At 42.4% G+C, this 16939-nt stretch overlaps 3 protein-coding genes across 7 annotated transcripts; 1 reads left to right on the forward strand and 2 right to left on the reverse strand.

Moving 5' to 3' along the window:
* On the reverse strand, nucleotides 1-5112 carry PIH1D2 (PIH1 domain containing 2). 2 transcript variants are annotated; one of them, XM_020989769.2, is made up of 6 exons: nucleotides 4682-5112; nucleotides 3718-3921; nucleotides 2426-2549; nucleotides 1816-2061; nucleotides 1325-1590; nucleotides 1-1231 (listed from the first exon to the last, which is right to left on the reverse strand). In XM_020989769.2, exons 2-6 carry the CDS (start codon nucleotides 3892-3894, stop codon nucleotides 1094-1096), a joined length of 951 nt encoding a protein of 316 aa, XP_020845428.1. In that variant the 5' UTR covers nucleotides 3895-3921; nucleotides 4682-5112; the 3' UTR covers nucleotides 1-1093. The 2 variants fall into 2 exon arrangements, with proteins under 2 accessions (XP_020845428.1, XP_078012982.1); XM_078156856.1 differs by lacking the exon at nucleotides 4682-5112 and having other exon boundaries at nucleotides 3718-3942.
* Nucleotides 5018-15071, forward strand: NKAPD1 (NKAP domain containing 1). 4 transcript variants are annotated; one of them, XM_020989760.2, is made up of 6 exons: nucleotides 5018-5105; nucleotides 6352-6428; nucleotides 9498-9598; nucleotides 10650-10799; nucleotides 11543-11596; nucleotides 12087-15071. In XM_020989760.2, the coding sequence occupies exons 2-6, from the start codon at nucleotides 6360-6362 to the stop codon at nucleotides 12592-12594; spliced, it is 882 nt and encodes a 293-aa protein (XP_020845419.1). In that variant the 5' UTR covers nucleotides 5018-5105; nucleotides 6352-6359; the 3' UTR covers nucleotides 12595-15071. The 4 variants fall into 4 exon arrangements, with proteins under 4 accessions (XP_020845419.1, XP_020845420.1, XP_020845421.1 ...); XM_020989761.2 differs by lacking the exon at nucleotides 5018-5105 and adding an exon at nucleotides 5122-5460; XM_020989762.2 differs by lacking the exon at nucleotides 5018-5105 and adding an exon at nucleotides 5500-5631.
* TIMM8B (translocase of inner mitochondrial membrane 8 homolog B) lies at nucleotides 14988-16926 on the reverse strand. The gene is given in 3 exon segments (XM_020989766.2): nucleotides 14988-15407; nucleotides 16758-16874; nucleotides 16876-16926. Coding segments are annotated over 3 exon segments (321 nt in total). The 5' UTR covers nucleotides 16912-16926; the 3' UTR covers nucleotides 14988-15239.
* Nucleotides 16927-16939: the final 13 nt, after the last annotated feature.

Below are 16939 nucleotides of genomic sequence, written 5' to 3' on the forward strand. Positions count from 1 at the left end.
GTTCCACGACAAAAAAGCTGAGAATCCTTACCAAGCACCAAACTTAGATGATGAGAGCATTGATAAATGTTGGATAGGATGGGTATTGTTGGAGGGAGGGATCATCCATATCAGTCAATTAAGGATGCATTTGAGTACTAATGCAAGGTATTATTTTATTTAGGAAAATATAATGAATTTGCATCAAAAGACCCAGTAAATATGTAGCAATATACTAACAGGTACAGATTAATAACAAATTGTATTTACAAGTGCCATGAAAATGCAGAGTAAAGGTATAATCTAATTGTGTATAATTAGGAAAAGTTTCTAAAAGGAGGTGAATTTTGAGCAATATTTGAAGGAGAAGAATGAAGACAGAAGGGCATTGTGGATTTTTTTTAAATTGGCAACTGGGGTTAAGTGACTTGCCCAGGGTCACACAGCTAGTAAATGTCAAGTGTTTGGTCTGAGGCCGGATTTGAACTCAGGTCCTCCTGACTTCAGGGCCAGTGCTCTATCCACTGAGCCACCAAGCTGCCCCAGCATTGTGGATTTTAAGCTTAAGCAGAGTGCAGGTATTTATAAATCACACTTAAAAGCAAATATATTGGAGTTAAAAGCTTGTTGATTCAAGCTGAACAAATTCCTTATACATTTATCCACAAAGAATTATCATTTTCAATTCTGTGAGAAACCCAGATGAGAACATAAAATATGGCTAGCACAACTGAAGTGTTTGGTCTGAGGCCGAATTTGAACTCAGGTCTTCCTGACTTAAGGGCTCATGCTCTATCCACTGCACCACCTAGCTGCCCCTCATTTTATTTTCCCAACTAGTATTTGTACTTGTGATTGCTGTCAATGTCAAAGGAAACATGCTATAGCATCTAAGGTTTCAGTTGTCTAAAATAGGGGCCAGGCCATTTGTGGGTAAAGGAACAACAGAGTAGAGGAAATATGTTAAAATCTGAAGAGAGATGCAAATGCTATAAAAACTTATGAAATCTGAAATTAGTATTTAATATCACCCCTTCTTACCTATGATACAAAAGCCTTTAATGTCTTCATGGGAGCTCAGTGGTAGAACAATAAAAGCCTAACACCTGCTCTTTTACTGCAGGACTGGCATGGTGATGATTAATGTAGCTTTCCCTGTGACAAATTTTGCTGTAGTTGTTGCAGTGTCAACCGCTTCTGGAAGATCTACCTGTAATCGGTACTTCTCAGAGACCTCAATCACTAAGTCATCCTAAGAGAGAATCACATCAATTGAATACATTTGTTTTTGCAATCTAGAAATAGAATCTATTTCTGTTTTTGCATTGTTATTTCTTCATCTTACCTTAGAAACACTAAGGTCACAGTCACAGACAGAGCTAAGACCAGGAAGTTCAACTTTCATCTCAATTCTCAGTGGTCTTCCATTCTGATCCTCCACAACTGTCAGCTTATAATTTGGAGTCTTCAGCTCAACTTGGAGCTCACTACTGGAAATTTCCTCAATCAGACACCCTTGTTTGCTTGGAATATGGTCCTTTGGCAGTAAAAGTTGTGGAATGTCATCTTGGTTATTCACACTACAGTTTCTCAACTGCTCAAGTGTTAGTTCTTGATGCACAAAAGGGATATATTTCAGATTATAATAATTAAAATGCAGTAAAGTACTGTAAAAAAACCTGCATGTAGGCTGCATGTCAACATTATCTATGTTGTATTTTTATTTGTTTTGTTCAACCTGCTCTTTTCCATCTGTTCTTGTTTTACAAATACAATTTAAGTCTAATTTTCACTTGTCAACTTGCATACATTAGTGTTTACTAAAAATTTCCTTACCTTTCTTCATTTTCTCACTTAAATCTGTTGAGTCAGTTTGGATTCCCATCAAATTCTTTTTCATCCTTTGGAGGCTTCCTTTCTTCCTGGTTTTTGTAATGTGATAGGAATGGGAAAGAGTAAATTGATATCGATCCTCAATGCATTTCATTGTAAGGTGAATCAGTTGATCAATTTCCATTTCATCATCTTTTGCTGCTTTGAGAACAGCAGGGTTGTAGGCAACATCGATAACTGTGTATGATTCTAGGCAGTTCAAACAGTGTTGAATTAACAAAGAGTTATTTCTCTAATGGTACTGTCAGGTAACAGTGTTAACCCAATAGCCTGAATTAAGCTACATCGCCCCAAAAGTAGAATTTCCACCATAGTACTACTGCATTAAAAAATTCCCACTAGAACTTATTGTCAGAACAGTAATTGCCCGAGTATGTAAGAAAATTAAACTAACAGCTTACGTATATTCAGTTAACACTGGAGATAACTCTCCAGTATGTTTGTTAGAAGTACAAAAATTATACCTTAAATACACTTTTGCTGCTAAAATCTATTGAGTGTTAGTTGCTTGCTAAGAAAATAATAAAAAGCCTAGCTGTGAGACTTTATATACCTGACGTCTCAGATGCATCTTCTGGCTTGCCAACACTCAAAGGTACAGGCTCTGCCTTTGACTGGGGTGCTGGGATCCTTGTCCACTGACAAAGGTTGATGAATAAAACTTTTTCTTCTGGTTTCTAGGAAACAAAACATTTCCTTATTACTTTTATTATTTTGCACACTGCTGAAGAGGCTGCGGTCAACTAGCATTTATCAAGCCCCTCTGAAGTGTTCCTCATATTGTCTTGGTAGTGCTTGGGGCTGATTCTGTGTAGTTGATTTGCATGATGTGCCCCTATAATTCATGAGAATGAAGGGAGAACAAATTGAGTTGGCTTAGTGGCCCTTAGAAAACTTGAGTGTGATCAACTGAGGAAGGAAACCTTACTTTTCCCTCGAGATTGGAAGTACTACAAATATGAAGTGAAGGATCTCTAAACTAAATCAGAATATTTTCACTCTTTCTCCAAGATTGGGTAAGAAGAAAGTTTCTAGAAGAAAGGGTTATTCTATTTTTTGATAAGGAGCCTTCTTTTTCTTTGAATTTCTGTAATCTGGGTGCAGAAACAGGTGAGAACTTCAGAGTGTAGACAAGAAAAGTCATAGAGGAGAGCTGAATGTAAAGCAGAAGACAATAAGAGAAGAAGTCCAGTGGATAATACTGTCACAATAGGCATAGTGCAAGAGAATCCTAGCTTTTGTGCAAGTTGGTATACTGGAAAGAGGATTGGACTTGAATTCATTGAGATTGGGTTCAAACCCTTCCTCTGACTCTTCTGAGCTGTTATGTGGGAAAGTTACCTAGCCCTGCTGAGCTTCATTTTCCTTATCTGTAAAATGGGGGTGTCAGGAGTATGTTTGACTTACTTAGACCTTAGACCAATGGAAATGTTCAAACAGACTGGATATTGTACAAATACTTGTACATACTTAAGGTGGGAGTTAGATAATCTAGTATTCTGGAATTCTGTGGTTCAGTGTGTCTTGTTCCAAATGAGAATAAAGTATCTGGTTTCTTCCCCATATGTAGGAACCAATCCTACTTATGGTTCTTTCCCAGATATTTAATGGAATTTGACTTGGATAAAAGGAACTACATGGAGAAAATCCCCTGGATGCACTTGCTTTTTTCCATTCAATTATTTGGGAACTCCTGATCAGTACCATCTTTGGCATCAACATTTAGTTTCTTATTCTGGAGCTATAGTTCCCTTGAAATACTACTTTGTGGTAGAAATAAACATGTGAGCCACAGAAACATTTCATCTGAAACCTCCCCATCCTCAGCCTCCCCTTTCTACGAACCAAGATCTTGGTCTGCAAACAGAGCTGTGGCTCAGGGGCAGCACAGTGTTTCTCCCCTTCTTTCAGCTGCTGTTGAATGAACTTCTCATAACTTTCAGGGTCACTTTCAGCTAGGTCGTCTAGGAGGTTCCAGAGTTGAGTCACTTGGGTAAGCAAACCTTTTGGTGATGATTCCATGACCTGGAAGCGAGTGGGCTTACCAAACTGCGGAAAAGACATACCCTCCCTGAGGAAAGGTTACTTGGAAGATGCTAATTCATTTGTATGGGTTAGGCAAGGTTTTAAAATGGAACCCTTGTCCATTTGAAAACTGCACAGCACATTCCCCTTGTGTTACTATATACCACAAGTTGTGAGCCTTTAACTGTAACATTTTATTTCCCTGATACGGAGCTGAGTGAAATTTCCTAGCGTTAAAAAAGGTGCATTTATAAAAATGAATATTAAAAAAGTATTCATTGCAATTCCCCCTTCTCAGTCACCTCGATACTCCCTACAGCGCCTATCTTGCCTACTCCTAGTCCCATCTGTGACTGTCATTTGATTCCAAGGAACAGCAAGTCCCTGCTACCACCTCCTTCTCTCTTGGTCTGGGGGAGGAGTAGGGCAGGGACTGACCATTTGGCACGACCAGCATTCTCCGTAACGCCCCTCCACCCTTTCTCAACTCCGCCCCGCCTCCGCCCTAAGTTCTTCTTATGGTCCCCTCTATGCGGGGGTCTCCTCATCCTGAGGCCCCACCCCCCAAGTCCAAAGTCAGAGGGGACACTCGCTCCCATCATCTCTATGCCCGCCCTAATGGAGTCAGAGCTGTCTCCAGCTCCTGCCTCAGTTTCTCTTACCCCCCCCCCACCGCTCCCTCATTTCTGCCTCCCCTTTCTTGTCAAGACTTCCTGGAAAGAGAGAAAGGGAAGGGTTTGGAGCGCCTGACCCACCACCTCGTCTAACTCCTGGGGAAACAGACCTCCAGCCTGCTCAGACCCACTCACGGTCCGATGCCAGTGCCCCCGCGGCCGCGGTTACCAGGGCAACCTGCCGCGGTGCGACGCCTAACTGGGCCCGGAGACCTCCCAGCGTCCCCGAGCTCCTCGCACTCGGTTCCGGGGCCAACTTCGGCCCATACTAGGTTGGGGACCTCTCCGATTAGCACCGGCTTTGCTTCTCTGGGGTAGCTATCATACCGATGCCCCTAGAGCAATATTTTCTCGCCCTTGGCCCGGGGAGAGTCCCGGGAACTCTCGTGGGCGGGGTGGAGGGGGGGTTACAGCGCTTCCGAAGGGGAAGTATTTCTCGGTACACTCGGGAAGCACTTCCTACTTCCGGCAAGGACTGGAAGGTGGCCCAAGGCTTTTCCCTCCCCTGTCTGCCCCGGGACGCCGGAGCTCACGGTACGGGGGCGGGTGTGGGCGCGGGCCGGCGTTGCCCGGATCCCGGCCACTGAGCTGCGGTGTACCAGCCGCTTTTCGACGGAGGGATCTCAAAGCATCCTACGGAGCTCGGCGGAGTTTGGGGGGAAAAGGAAGGGGTCGGAGCTCCGGTGGGGGAGGGACCCCGTGAGTGGGCGGTGACCCTCTCCCCCACGCCCCCAAGGCTGCCGAGGGAGGGGCGACGCGTTTGGAGAGTAGGGCCGGCATTCGGGCAGCTGGGGTGGACTGTCGACCCCTGGGCGTCTCCGGGGCTGCCAGGCCCTGACCCCATTGTGTAGACGCACTAACTGAGGCCCAGAGGAGGGAAGTCGTTAAGGTCTGAAGTGCGGGTGGGGTCGTAAGTGGTGGGGTCGTAAGTGGAAGGGTCGGGATTCGAACCAGGTCCCAGATTAGAGAGGCTTAGCTCTTGCTGCTGCCTCTGACCCCGGGTACTCTTCACGTGTTTTCGGAAAGTTTTCAGGACCGAGATTCTGCGTTTCCTCCAAGTGTAGGAGTGATTTCTTCGGGGTTGGCGGGTTGGAAGGGAGGAGGAGCGGTGTGTGGTGGTGGAATCGGGCCTCAAGGCCCTACTATCCTTTGCGAACTTTGAACTTGTCCGTTAGTGTTTTGGGGTCTGCTTATACCATAGGCAATGAAAATTTTCCTGAAGGGAAAACAGTGGGCTCCAGCTGATTGATATGCTTAAGGGGTGTCAGATGTTACAGCTGCTGTTGACCACTTACCCCAACTCTTGCTGATTAGAGTATTTGGTGCCCAGCAAGACCAGATGGCAAGTAAGAAGGAGTGGGTTCTGGTCTTGGCGTTGGCGCTGATTTATTTACCTTGGGCAGACAATTAAATCTGTGGAATCCACATTCTTGAATTGTCAGATGGAATATCTGTTCCTTATTTCACGGACTTGCAGTTTGTTAGAACTAAAAACTTTAAAGGTTAAATCAGTTCCTCCAACTGTAAAATGAGGCGGTTGGACTAGAAAATATATATGTTTCCTTTCAGTTCTAAATCTTGTGATCTTAATTTGAATCTAATCCAATTCCCTCATCATAGATGAGGAAACTGAGGCCCAGAAAGGGAAAGTTACTTGCCCACCTCAGAGAGTTGTTGTGAGACTCAGGTGAAATGATGGATGTGATACATTTGAAAAACATGCAAGTGTAATGTATTGCAGGAGATATTATTCTTATGATGGTATTTCTACACATTTCAGGTTAAAGAATGTCCCGGATCCCTCTGGGGAAAGTCCTTTTGAGAAATGTTATTCGGCACACAGATGCTCACAATAAGGTAGGAAGACAGTGTTGCAGTCCCTGACAGGGCTTCCTTTAGGACTCTGTGTTTTGATTTAATGTAGGACTCTTAGATTCGTGATATATTGTTTTATAATCTAAAAGGCTGTTAAAAGAGGTATATAAGCAACAGCAGGGAATGTGACTGTGTGACTAGCCTGAGAGTAGGAGTAAATCTGGCGTCATGCCAGCCCTGATCCTCTTGGGGGCTGAATTTAGAGCCTTCCTCTCCTAAGAAACTGCTTTAACAATGACACTCAGGCATTTATTTTGGCACCTCCTCCTCCCTGCTCTGTGACCAAAGCTTTCATTATCATGAGCCTGGCATCGGTGAAGGCAGAAGCAGGTTGCCTCTGACACCAGGGCTCTCTCTTTCTCAAGGACTTACTATTCCCTTCTTCACCATTACATGTGGAGAGCACCATCTAATCAGCCCTGCATAGCAAGTGCCTGAACTCCAGGTCTTTGTCATTATAGTCATATCCAGAACCAAAACCTTAGATACCAGGCATGACCAGGAGTCATGTGCATGCTGTATATGCAGGGTATCTTCTGGGTGTGCATCATGGCCTGACATGTTGGGATGAGGCAAAGAAACTGGTGCTGATTGTGGTTACATAGTCAGGCCCCTTGGGACCTCATCACCAGGTATTTACCAGCCCAGTTTCCTTACTGTCTTCTTTTATGATTTTTGAAAGAATAAAGCCCGTAGTTATCTTCCATAATCAAAGGACCATAGTGGAAGAGAGCCCTAGTCATTTGTTTCCCCCAGCCTATGGCTAGCAAAACTCCCTAATAGCTGTAATTTCTGCCAAGTTGAAAAGCCCTTTGTCTTCTGCCATTCATTTCAGTCTCATCACTATCCAGCTGAGCCTGATCCTTCCCCAGTTCCTGTCATTCTCTGCCTTTCTCTTCCATACAATTATTAGCCAACTTCCCTTCATTCCAGACTTCTCTCTTCACTCTCTTCCCATATTCTTGCACTTAGAGAATTTGGGCGTCTTCTGGAAGACACTACACCCCTGGTAACTTCCAGGACTGGTGCTCTTTCTCTTGTGCCCCTCAGTACACGAGGCTATGAGGAGGATGGGCACACTACTTGTTCTTTGTGACTACTTTGTCTTTCTTTCACCATCATTCAGTAGGTTCTCTCCTTTCAGGGTCACTCCCTCCAGTTACAAGATACAATGTGAGGTAGCAGCATGATTCAATGGAAAGAATACTGGATTTGTAGTCACCTGAATTCAAATCCTAACTCTGCTACACTTCCCATCTTACCCTGGGCAATCACTTCATTTCTCTCCCTTAGGCTCCTCATTTGTAAAATGATGGGGTGAGGCTCAGCCTCTGAGGTTCACACTAGCCCTAAATTTATGATCCTGTGATCTCTAATAGAGACCTAATTAAGGTCTCTTCAACTTTAAAGCTGTGATCCTGAATTCTGAAGATCTGTTTCAGATCTTTGTTGCAGTTATCTGCTAGTCTCCAGTTATTTTCCCATTTTTTAAAGTTGTCACTCCATCTAGTTATGACACACTGGATAACGTGACGCAGTGCTGTACAATGGAAAGAATGCTGGATTTGGAGTCAAGAAGACCTGCCTAGCTATATGACCCCAGACAAGTCACTTTACCTCTGGGCCCCAGTTTATTCATCTGTAAAATGAGGGAGTTGGATTCTGTGGCCTTTAAGGTGTCTTCCAGCTCTAAATCTATCATCATTGTTTACTATGATCATACATTACATTCAATATAAGTTCATTATTTGGCTCAAATTCTAGTTCTCTTCCTCAAAGTCTTCACTATATACGTATAGATATTTATATATCACTATATCCTCAAATACCATGGCTTCTTAGTTCATCAGTTTCCTCAGTTCCTGTGACCTGTATTTTTACTTCACCTCAGAATGATTAAAGCTCTTGTCGTCATCCATAAATGTACAATATTAACGATCTTGAACTCTTGCATTCTACCTCAGTCTAACGACGTGTTCTTCTATTCTCCCCTTCTTTCATTCCTCCTAAATCTCTTGTAAGATACCATCATGACCTCCATTCCTTTCATTCCTCCCTGATCTCCCAGCCTGTCACTCTTCTCTCACATTCTTGACCTGTAATTAACTATACACTATCCTTTCCCCTTTCACCTTTTGCTTTTTTGTCTGATTGCTGCTCCCATTTTGCCAGGCCCTGTGCCTGGGTTGTCTCCATCTTCTGCTGAATGTTGCTGGGGAAAGTCATGCAAATGTAAGTTTGAAAATTTCTTCAAGGTTCTTAATCCTGAGTCAGGATACTTTTCTTCTTCCCTGATTAACTCTGTATCTCTTGTGTCATCTTAGAGGCTTCCTACACTTGCCTTCCTTTGTCTATGGAGAGAGGGCCTTAACTCCTACTTAACTGAGAAAATTAAAGCCATTTGCTGTGAATTTCCTTTTGTCTTTTCCAAGTCTCACAACTTCACTGTATCACCTTTAGCCCATCCTCCTTTACTCTCATCTCGAAGGAAGAAAGGCTTCTTCTCACCAAAGCCATTACCTTTATAGGTACCCTTGATCCCATCCCTTTCCCCCTCTCTTTGGCAACTTGTCCATTTAGTCGTTCTCTCTCTCTGTGCAGTTTTTTGGGGGAGGCTGTCTCTGGCAGCCATTTTTATTTTCTAGAAGCAGCATAGCATAGGAATCAGGTGCAGGACTTATAACCATAACTCCCTGTGTTCAAATCCTGTCTCTGACACCAGCTCTGAAGCTTGTTAGCTGTGTGATCCTGGCAAGTCACCTTACCTCCGTGCCTTAGGCAATACATATTCTACTGCAGGGTCAAAAGGTCTCACTAGGCCTTTGGTCTTTCTCTGTCTGTAGTTGACCAGCTGCCCTGGAAGTAAGCCAGGCTATATATTATAGCGTAATACACTATAATTGTGGTGTTTTTCACTAACATTTGTCTTCATAAGAGAAAATAACAGATATTCTCTCTTGGTGTATCTGTTCCCTTTAATTATAACACTGTGTTATAGTGTTGTTTCTGTCAGTAACATTTTTATTTGCTGCTTTTCTGGATCATTTTCAGATTCAGGAGGAGACAGATATGTGGAAGATAAGAGAACTGGAGAAACAGATGGAAGATGCTTATCGAGGGACACAAAGGAGAATATTACCCAGGAGTTCGAGGTGGATTTACAGCTTCAAGAACTAAAATAATGCTCAAGAAGGTTTTGAAAATCACCCACTTGTGTTTGAAAACATCTTAGTTTCCTCAGGCTAGTAGGCAGAATTCCATAGGCAGTTCTTTTTAGTCACTGAGCATTCTGTATGTTATGAATCCAGACACATGCATAGATTTAGTGACTTGTAACTATGGCTTCATTTACCTGCAGAATCCTTAACATCTTTGTATGTTGGAAAAGTTGAGAATTTCTCCATAAACATGGGCAGAGTCTTAGGGTTCTGCAGTCTTCATCTTTATATTTGTATCTTTAGTTGGCTCATCACTAACAATTTGTAATTGTCTCTTATGGGCCCCTTCTTTCATCTGCTTCATCTATTCTTGAATCATCAAGTCATACATGGTCTCAGCCTTATTCACTTAGAATACGATTGTATAGAGTTGTGTGAATGTAGGGGGTCCACCAATCCTTAATTGTTTGGCTGTGTGGGAATGGTGATTAATCCCATAGATAAGTTATCCACTTACTAAAATTATGTACAGGAAGTCCACACTAGAACCAGGCTTTAATAAATATAAAAAACAAATTGCTTTGGCTTGTTTATTAAAAGAGATTCTGTTTAAATTTGGCAGTCTACTAGTTACACATTTAGTAGTACTGTCCTTTTTCCTTTTTTTATTTAATTACTCAATTCAAAATGGCATTTCTAGTTACATAATATATTATGTCTCTTTTAAATGTGAGCACTCTATATTGATATTGATCACTAGTGAAAGAGGTCTGTATTCTGACTGGTTGTTAGCGAAGGTTGGGTGAAACTGGCAGTAGTCCAGAAGTGACCCAATTTCTTGTTCCTGGGCTCTGGAATAGAGTAGAACAAGTAATAATAACCCAGAGAGATAAAACAGATGATGCCTTTCACAAAAATAATTCTTAACAAATACTAGGTCAGTGAGGGCTTCTCTCTGCTTGTTCTGTAAACCCTGTATCCTGTCCCCTAAAGGAGCTATATAAATTATTTCTAAATCTAAATGTGGGCCTGTTTTCTACCCTAGCCGAATGCGAAGTGATGGTTTCGATGAAGAAAGCCATCGAGTCTACTGGAGGACAAAGCAAGAAATTCCAGGGACATTTGAAGACGATTTGCTTAGGACCCGATCCTGGAACAGAAAGCTATATAATTATGAGGCCAGCATGCCAGACAGGTTTGTGACCAAAGTACTGTCTCAATAATTTTGCTCTTAAAGTTCCATTGTGCCATTGTAGTTGTTGTAGATCCACAAGAGGTCATCTAGGTCACTCATTTCATTTGAGAGATGAGGAAATTTCAGGCAATAGAGGTGATTTGTGACTTGTCAGAGGTCACACAGCCATTAAATGCAAGATGTGGAGCCCAAATGCAGAGGTTTTGATTTCTAAGGTGATGTTACTTTTACTTCATGAGACAGAGTTCCATTTTTGAAAGCATCCTTTATGTCTTGTGAACTTACTGAATCACTCCAAGGTTCTGTCCCTGAGTTGGTGCTATCAAAGAGTCATTTAATGTTCTTTTGGCTTGAGGACTGGACAAAGGGACAAAAGAGCCCAGCATCTGTAAATGTTTTCTCCTGGTGCTTCAAAAAAAATGCAGCTAATTTACTAATAAGCATGGCATGGTAGAGTGGAAAGCTCACTAGATTGGGAATTAGGAGACCTAAGTTTTAGTCCCAGCTTTACCACTAATTTGCTGTAAGACTTTGAGGAACTTCTTCCCCAACTCTAGACTTCTTATATCTTCATTTTTGTGTTTGACTGTCTCTCTTAAATTCCTTCCATCTCTGTAGTCTGTGATTCCATGAATCGGTACTATCAAACTTTATTTTTTCTTTTAATCTCAGTGTTCTTTTGTTATTTCATTTCTGAACATCTAGTGCATTTCTCTAACAGATTTCACTCTATTATTTTACAGATGGGGTCACAGTGGATATAAAGAACTATATCCCGAGGAATTTGACACAGATAGGTAAGGCCTGTAGGTTTACTAAGAAAAAAAAGAAAAGCAAGTCAGCCTATGTTGACTTATAAATTGTGTTGCGGATGTGGTTTTGTTTTTTGAATAAAGGATATATGAAATCATTTGTCTTTGTCCCCGTGACCGGAAACACTGGTGACTACTTCAGGAGGAGGAAGGCAATGTGTTTTACTGGCTACTGCTTTTTGGTGTTTCCAAATGGCTCTGCAATTATTATGACTTATTCCTTATAATAGTCAGTGAAATAGGGTAGTTATTATTACCCTTATTTTATAGGTGATAAAACTAAAGGCCTCAAAGGGAAAGTATATCACTGTCACTTAGCAACCCTTTGGCAAGTTGGAATTGAAAGCTAAGCCTTAGGCTCAACTCTCACTTAGGCTATTAACCAGTGCTATTTCTCAAGTCTCAAACAGGCTATTAAAAGCATAAATAAAATGCTCTTTCTATGACCTTTATCCTTTCTTTGCTGTGTTCATAGTGATCAGCAAGAGGCTATTAATGGAAGAAACACACCTCCCCAGGAAAAGTCATCTGCTCATGAGTCCCATAAACGTAAGAGGTCAAAGAAATCCCACAAAAAAAAGCAAAAAAAACGATCACACAAAAAACAAAAGAAAAGCAAGAAAGAAGCCACAGATAGAGCTGCAGATTCCTCCAGTGAATGCTCAGGAGAAACTCAGGTTTCCAGTGCTAGGAAAGGCAAACAATCACATAAGCGAAAGAAAAAATCAAGGAAAAAGGCTCCCAAGAAACCTGCTTCTTTCTCAGAGTCAGAAAGTGATTCTTCTCACCCAGATGATTCAGCATCCAGTAGTTCTGAGGAAAGCGAGGAAAAAGATGCCAAGAAAACCAAAAGGAAAAAGGATCAGAAAGGTCACATCACCCCAACGAAGAGGAAGAGTGAGGTACAAGAGAGGACCAGCAAGCGGAAGAACTGGAAGGTGGCTACAGATGAAAAGACGGATGAGAGCTCCGATGAGGATTAAATCGAGGGAGGCTTCACCCTCCATTTTCCAGGTGACCCCTTGGACTCAACGGGTGTGGCAGAGACTCTCTCTTGTTAGAATAAGTGGTCCAAGTGGTGAGAGCTGTCTTGTGCCATCCAAATCCTAACTGATGGGATTTTCTCCTATTTGAGCCTGTTAAACTTGATCCCCTTTTATTGGTAATGGGGAAACTGTTGTTAGTTTTTGTAATGAAGGTTTCTTGAAGAGATTATTTTTTGCAATTAGCCACACTGTCTCATGCACACTATTCCCCAAATCAGAGGAAACAGAAGCCAGTAATCTGGGAACTCCCACTAAAGTGCTCAGTTTGGGGAAAGCAAGCGTTAGGCCCAAGAGGACAGTGTGGAGAGATGACTTTCCTTTGTTGACTATCCCCATGTGCAGGTGGTATGACCCCAAAGAACTCAACAAGGAAATCATTGTGGGGCCTTATTATTTAAACACTCCAGATCATCTTCCTCTGACCTTCTTACAGCAGGTGTCATACCTGGCTTTTCATTCTCAGCCTTGGTGCCTTTGATCATTAGATATGTATATCTAGACCCCAGTTTGATTTAATATTGAACTTTTTAGTCCTATTCTGGCTGGCCCAGTGTACTTGAGGAAATGGGCACAGGAACAAGCCTTTTTTCCCTTGCAATAAGAACTACAGGCAGCTGTTACCAGAAGGGAGTGGGGCTTTCTTGGTATGTTTTCCCCACTGGGTAGGGTCCATAAACATGTATTCTTTATAGCCCCTGAGCCTAAGTCTGAATCAGGCAGTAGAAGTCTCCCAGCATACTGCTAAATTTTGCCTGAGTTTAATTGTATGTGAAATTTTTTTTTTGTTTTTTTAAGATGGTCCTAGTTGATATGGGGTCAAATTAGAATCTGACCATGCTGTCCATTTGTGTGCCCTGAACTGGATTCAGGACACTGGTTACAGATATCATTTAAATAGTCTGTCTTTCCTTGTTTTTGTCTCCAAGTCTGTAAATGAATTCCAGATTCCACCTCTAACTAGAGAGTCAGGTCAGCTCCAAAATAATACAGGTCTCTCAGGGACATATTTGCCTCTTCCCAGCCTTCATGGGACTCAAAATATACCCCCACCCCAGCAAAGAAAGTTGGGTTATTTAATTTTGTTCAATTGGGACCTAGGGGTATTTCAAATAGGGTCCCAAGGTTTCCTTGGAGGTATGGTTAGGAGCAGGGGTCATGTGGAATATAGTTTCCATCCCCAAAATTCTGTGATTTAATGGATATAGCTAAACTTTGCCCCACTTAGAAGAGAACAAATACTTCAGACTTACAGTGTTACATATAATTATGTAGCTGTTACTTGATGGTCTGAGAACTAAAAACAGCCTAATTCTGGCTCTGCCATTATTGACTATATTTGTGAGGTCCTAAACAAGTCATTTAACCTCATGCCTCATTTTCCCCATCCCTAAAATGGGAATAACACTGACCTCATTGGGAGTATCATAGACAACAAAGGGCAAAGTAATGGGAGACACCTTATAACAATGGAATATAATTAGGTTTACACATAAATACCTAAGATTCTGTAGTTATGAATTACTTCTCAAGGCCTCTGTACAACAGAGGGATTCTACAGTCTACAGAATTAACCTTCAAATACATCTTTGGGCAAAGGCCCTCCATCCACTGGTTAACCAGTAGGTGCTACCCTTTTTTGGACATCTATATGACTTACTAACTCTTCTGGCTCCGGTTTATGTACTCTTAGCCAACTACCACTAAATGCCAGTTTTTACCAGGAATTTTTTTGAAGAGAAGGCCTCTTACTTGGTAGAGATTTTAGAGATAGAAGAGATTCTAAAATGACAATCCCCTAACTTAAAGCAAACAGTATTTTCTGTGGTCCTCTAGGAAATAGGATCCTAACTGGATTGTTTTTCATTTTTCTTTCAACATTGTCTTTTGCACCAAGTTTCTTCTAGGCACTTGACAGGTTAGGGGAGTCTCTAGAAGTTTGTACTGTTATGTGAGCCAAGAGCCTTTTCTCATACTAGCAGCTCTGCCTCCTTTTCTAGTCAATGTGTCTTTGCTGCAGCCAGGTTTTTATTTTTGGTCATGTTTACTCTAATTACTTGTATGTGGTCATATGGGAGCAAAAGGACTGTCCGCTCTCAACTGCCTTCTAAACTCCAAACTTTAGTTTTCTAAGCCTTATTTGGCTTCTAAAGTTCTTCCAGTTCCTGAGTGAAAGGCTCAGGGTGGCTTTTAAATCCAGTGTCTCCCATTTGCACTACCAGCATTGGAACCCATTTTTTTCTTTGATTAGTGTTTTAGGATTTTCAAACAGTCAGGGATCTCTAAACCCTGAGGTAGGATTTTTTTTTTTAATAAAGTAATAAAGACCAGGGTTGGGGGAGTCATATTTATCAAATAAATGATGTAATACAATCTGGAATTCCAAAATTCCAAATAAAGAAATTTCACTTTTTGAATATCTCTTGTTATTTTTTAAATAGGTTTGGCCATAGCCCATAGTTGATTTGGTCATAGTTTCTTCACCCTTTCACGAAGACCTTAGCCACGGTATATCAACTGTCCAGTTACAGATCTTTTTGTTCTTCCATTCATTTCCCTCACTTAGGATGGGGATAAGGGTTAGCCTACTGGCTCCCTTTCTGCACAATCTGAGCAAATCGGCTTGTGATGGTAAGAGTGGTATCGATGAATCGGTCCACACAACTGGTAAGGCAATTTTCAGTTCGAGAATCTAGACGGCTTCCTGGTTTTTCAACACATTTATCCCAGCACAAATCCATGAAGTGGTGTACCTAAGGAGGAAGATAGTCATTATAGAGAGGGGTAGAGGGGCAGGTAGTACTTTTCTTTCCTCTCTGGTTTTCCCTTTTCCTATCATTTGCCCCCCCTTTACCAGACTGAACTTTAAGTCATCTTTGATACTTCCCTCTCCTTTGCCTTCTGTATTTCCTATCAGTTCTTCAAAATATCTCAGACTCATATCTGTGTTTACATAGCCACTTATCTTGCCTATAATAGGTGGCTATGAAAATGCAGGTATGAGTCTGAGATCCTTGTCACTTTAAGCTTAAATTACTAATACAGGTTTATATCTCCCTACTCACAATGTCTTTTTCACACTCATGCCAGATTATTCCAAGATCTTGTTTCTCTCTTCACCCTTTGTTCAAGTATCTCTAAGGGCAATTACCCACTGGAAGCATGATGTAGATATATAGCATCTGGGAAGGAAACTTGGTTTTGAATCCAAGCTTTGGCACTTACTATTATGTGACCTTGGGTGGTTACAACTTTTCTGGGCTTTAGTTCAGGTCCATAAAAGAAGAAGCTAGTCATTTCTAGTTCTAAATCTGTGAACCTAAGTCCAAATTCCCTGGCTCTCCTGTACCTATCCAGCCCACGTCCACTACTTCCAACATTTATTAAACGGCACGTTAATGCCCCATACCTACGCTATCCTTGTGATAATTATCATTCTTTCTGCTCGCCTATCCAAATCATTCGAGTCTCAATTTAAGTGTCAGCCTCATGAAAGCTTTCTTGGTTACAGTCATTGACCGGCTACCTAGTGTCTCTACTATTATCTTAACTCCAAAAATACCTAAGGTCTGCACCACAGACCACACAGCTCAACAGTTTTGCCACAGGGTTTTGGGGGTGGGCTGCAGGTAGGAATATCTCTTCTCCCCCTGGACCCCCCCCATCCCCCGCCAGCAGCCAGCACACCGTGGTGGCAGCACCGTGAGCTCTTCTCAACTGATTCTCCAAGAAACCAGAGACCTCTTTCCTCTCTTTTAAAATATCTAACCTTTACGGGGTTGTGAAAGACGTCCCTTTCGACTCCAAATCTTAAAATGACAGTTCTACTTATTACCTGTGTGACCCTGGACAAGACACTGCCCCTCTCGGGCCTCATCTCAGCGGAGCTGGGGTTGGGTTGGATTAGATCACCTCTAAAACGCCTACAGAGAGAGGGGTGAGCTACGACTCCCACCTCCTCCCTCCCCCATTCCGGAGGGCCCCTTTCTCCCGCCCTTAGACGCGGCAGTCTGTCGGCCGGTAGCCCGGACACTGCAGCATTTGCACCTCCCCCCTCCCCCCGCCGGAGCCCTCCTTTATTCCCTAGTCCTAAATCTCGGCACCTGGGCAGTGAACTGCGCCTTCTGCTGTTCCGCCGCCACCAGGCGCTGCAGTTCGGCCTCATCGGCCTCGGCCAATTCCGCCATGTCCGCCCTTCCGATGGCAGTCCCACTTCCTTCCCCGAGCAGGGTACGCCGACACCAGCTTCCGGTTCATCCGGGTTCTCCTTCCCGACTCCCTCGTT

This window comes from Phascolarctos cinereus, unplaced genomic scaffold (assembly GCF_003287225.1).
Source record: "Phascolarctos cinereus isolate Bilbo 61053 unplaced genomic scaffold, phaCin_HiC Scaffold_726;HRSCAF=1367, whole genome shotgun sequence".
NCBI lineage: Eukaryota > Metazoa > Chordata > Mammalia > Diprotodontia > Phascolarctidae > Phascolarctos > Phascolarctos cinereus.

Bases quoted from the DNA above. Each gene is read 5' to 3' on its own strand.
- NKAPD1 (XM_020989760.2), top strand. From the start codon at position 6,360: ATGTCCCGGATCCCTCTGGGGAAAGTCCTTTTGAGAAATGTTATTCGG. The intron at 6,429-9,497 runs GTAGGAAGACAG...GATCATTTTCAG, and splicing joins ACACAGATGCTCACAATAAG to ATTCAGGAGGAGACAGATAT. The intron at 10,800-11,542 runs GTTTGTGACCAA...ATTATTTTACAG, and splicing joins GAGGCCAGCATGCCAGACAG to ATGGGGTCACAGTGGATATA.
- PIH1D2 (XM_078156856.1), bottom strand. From the start codon at position 3,936: ATGTCTTTTCCGCAGTTTGGTAAGCCCACTCGCTTCCAGGTCATGGAA. The intron at 2,062-2,425 runs GTATATAAAGTC...TGAACTGCCTAG, and splicing joins AGATGCATCTGAGACGTCAG to AATCATACACAGTTATCGAT. The intron at 1,591-1,815 runs GTAAGGAAATTT...TTGTGCATCAAG, and splicing joins AAGTGAGAAAATGAAGAAAG to AACTAACACTTGAGCAGTTG.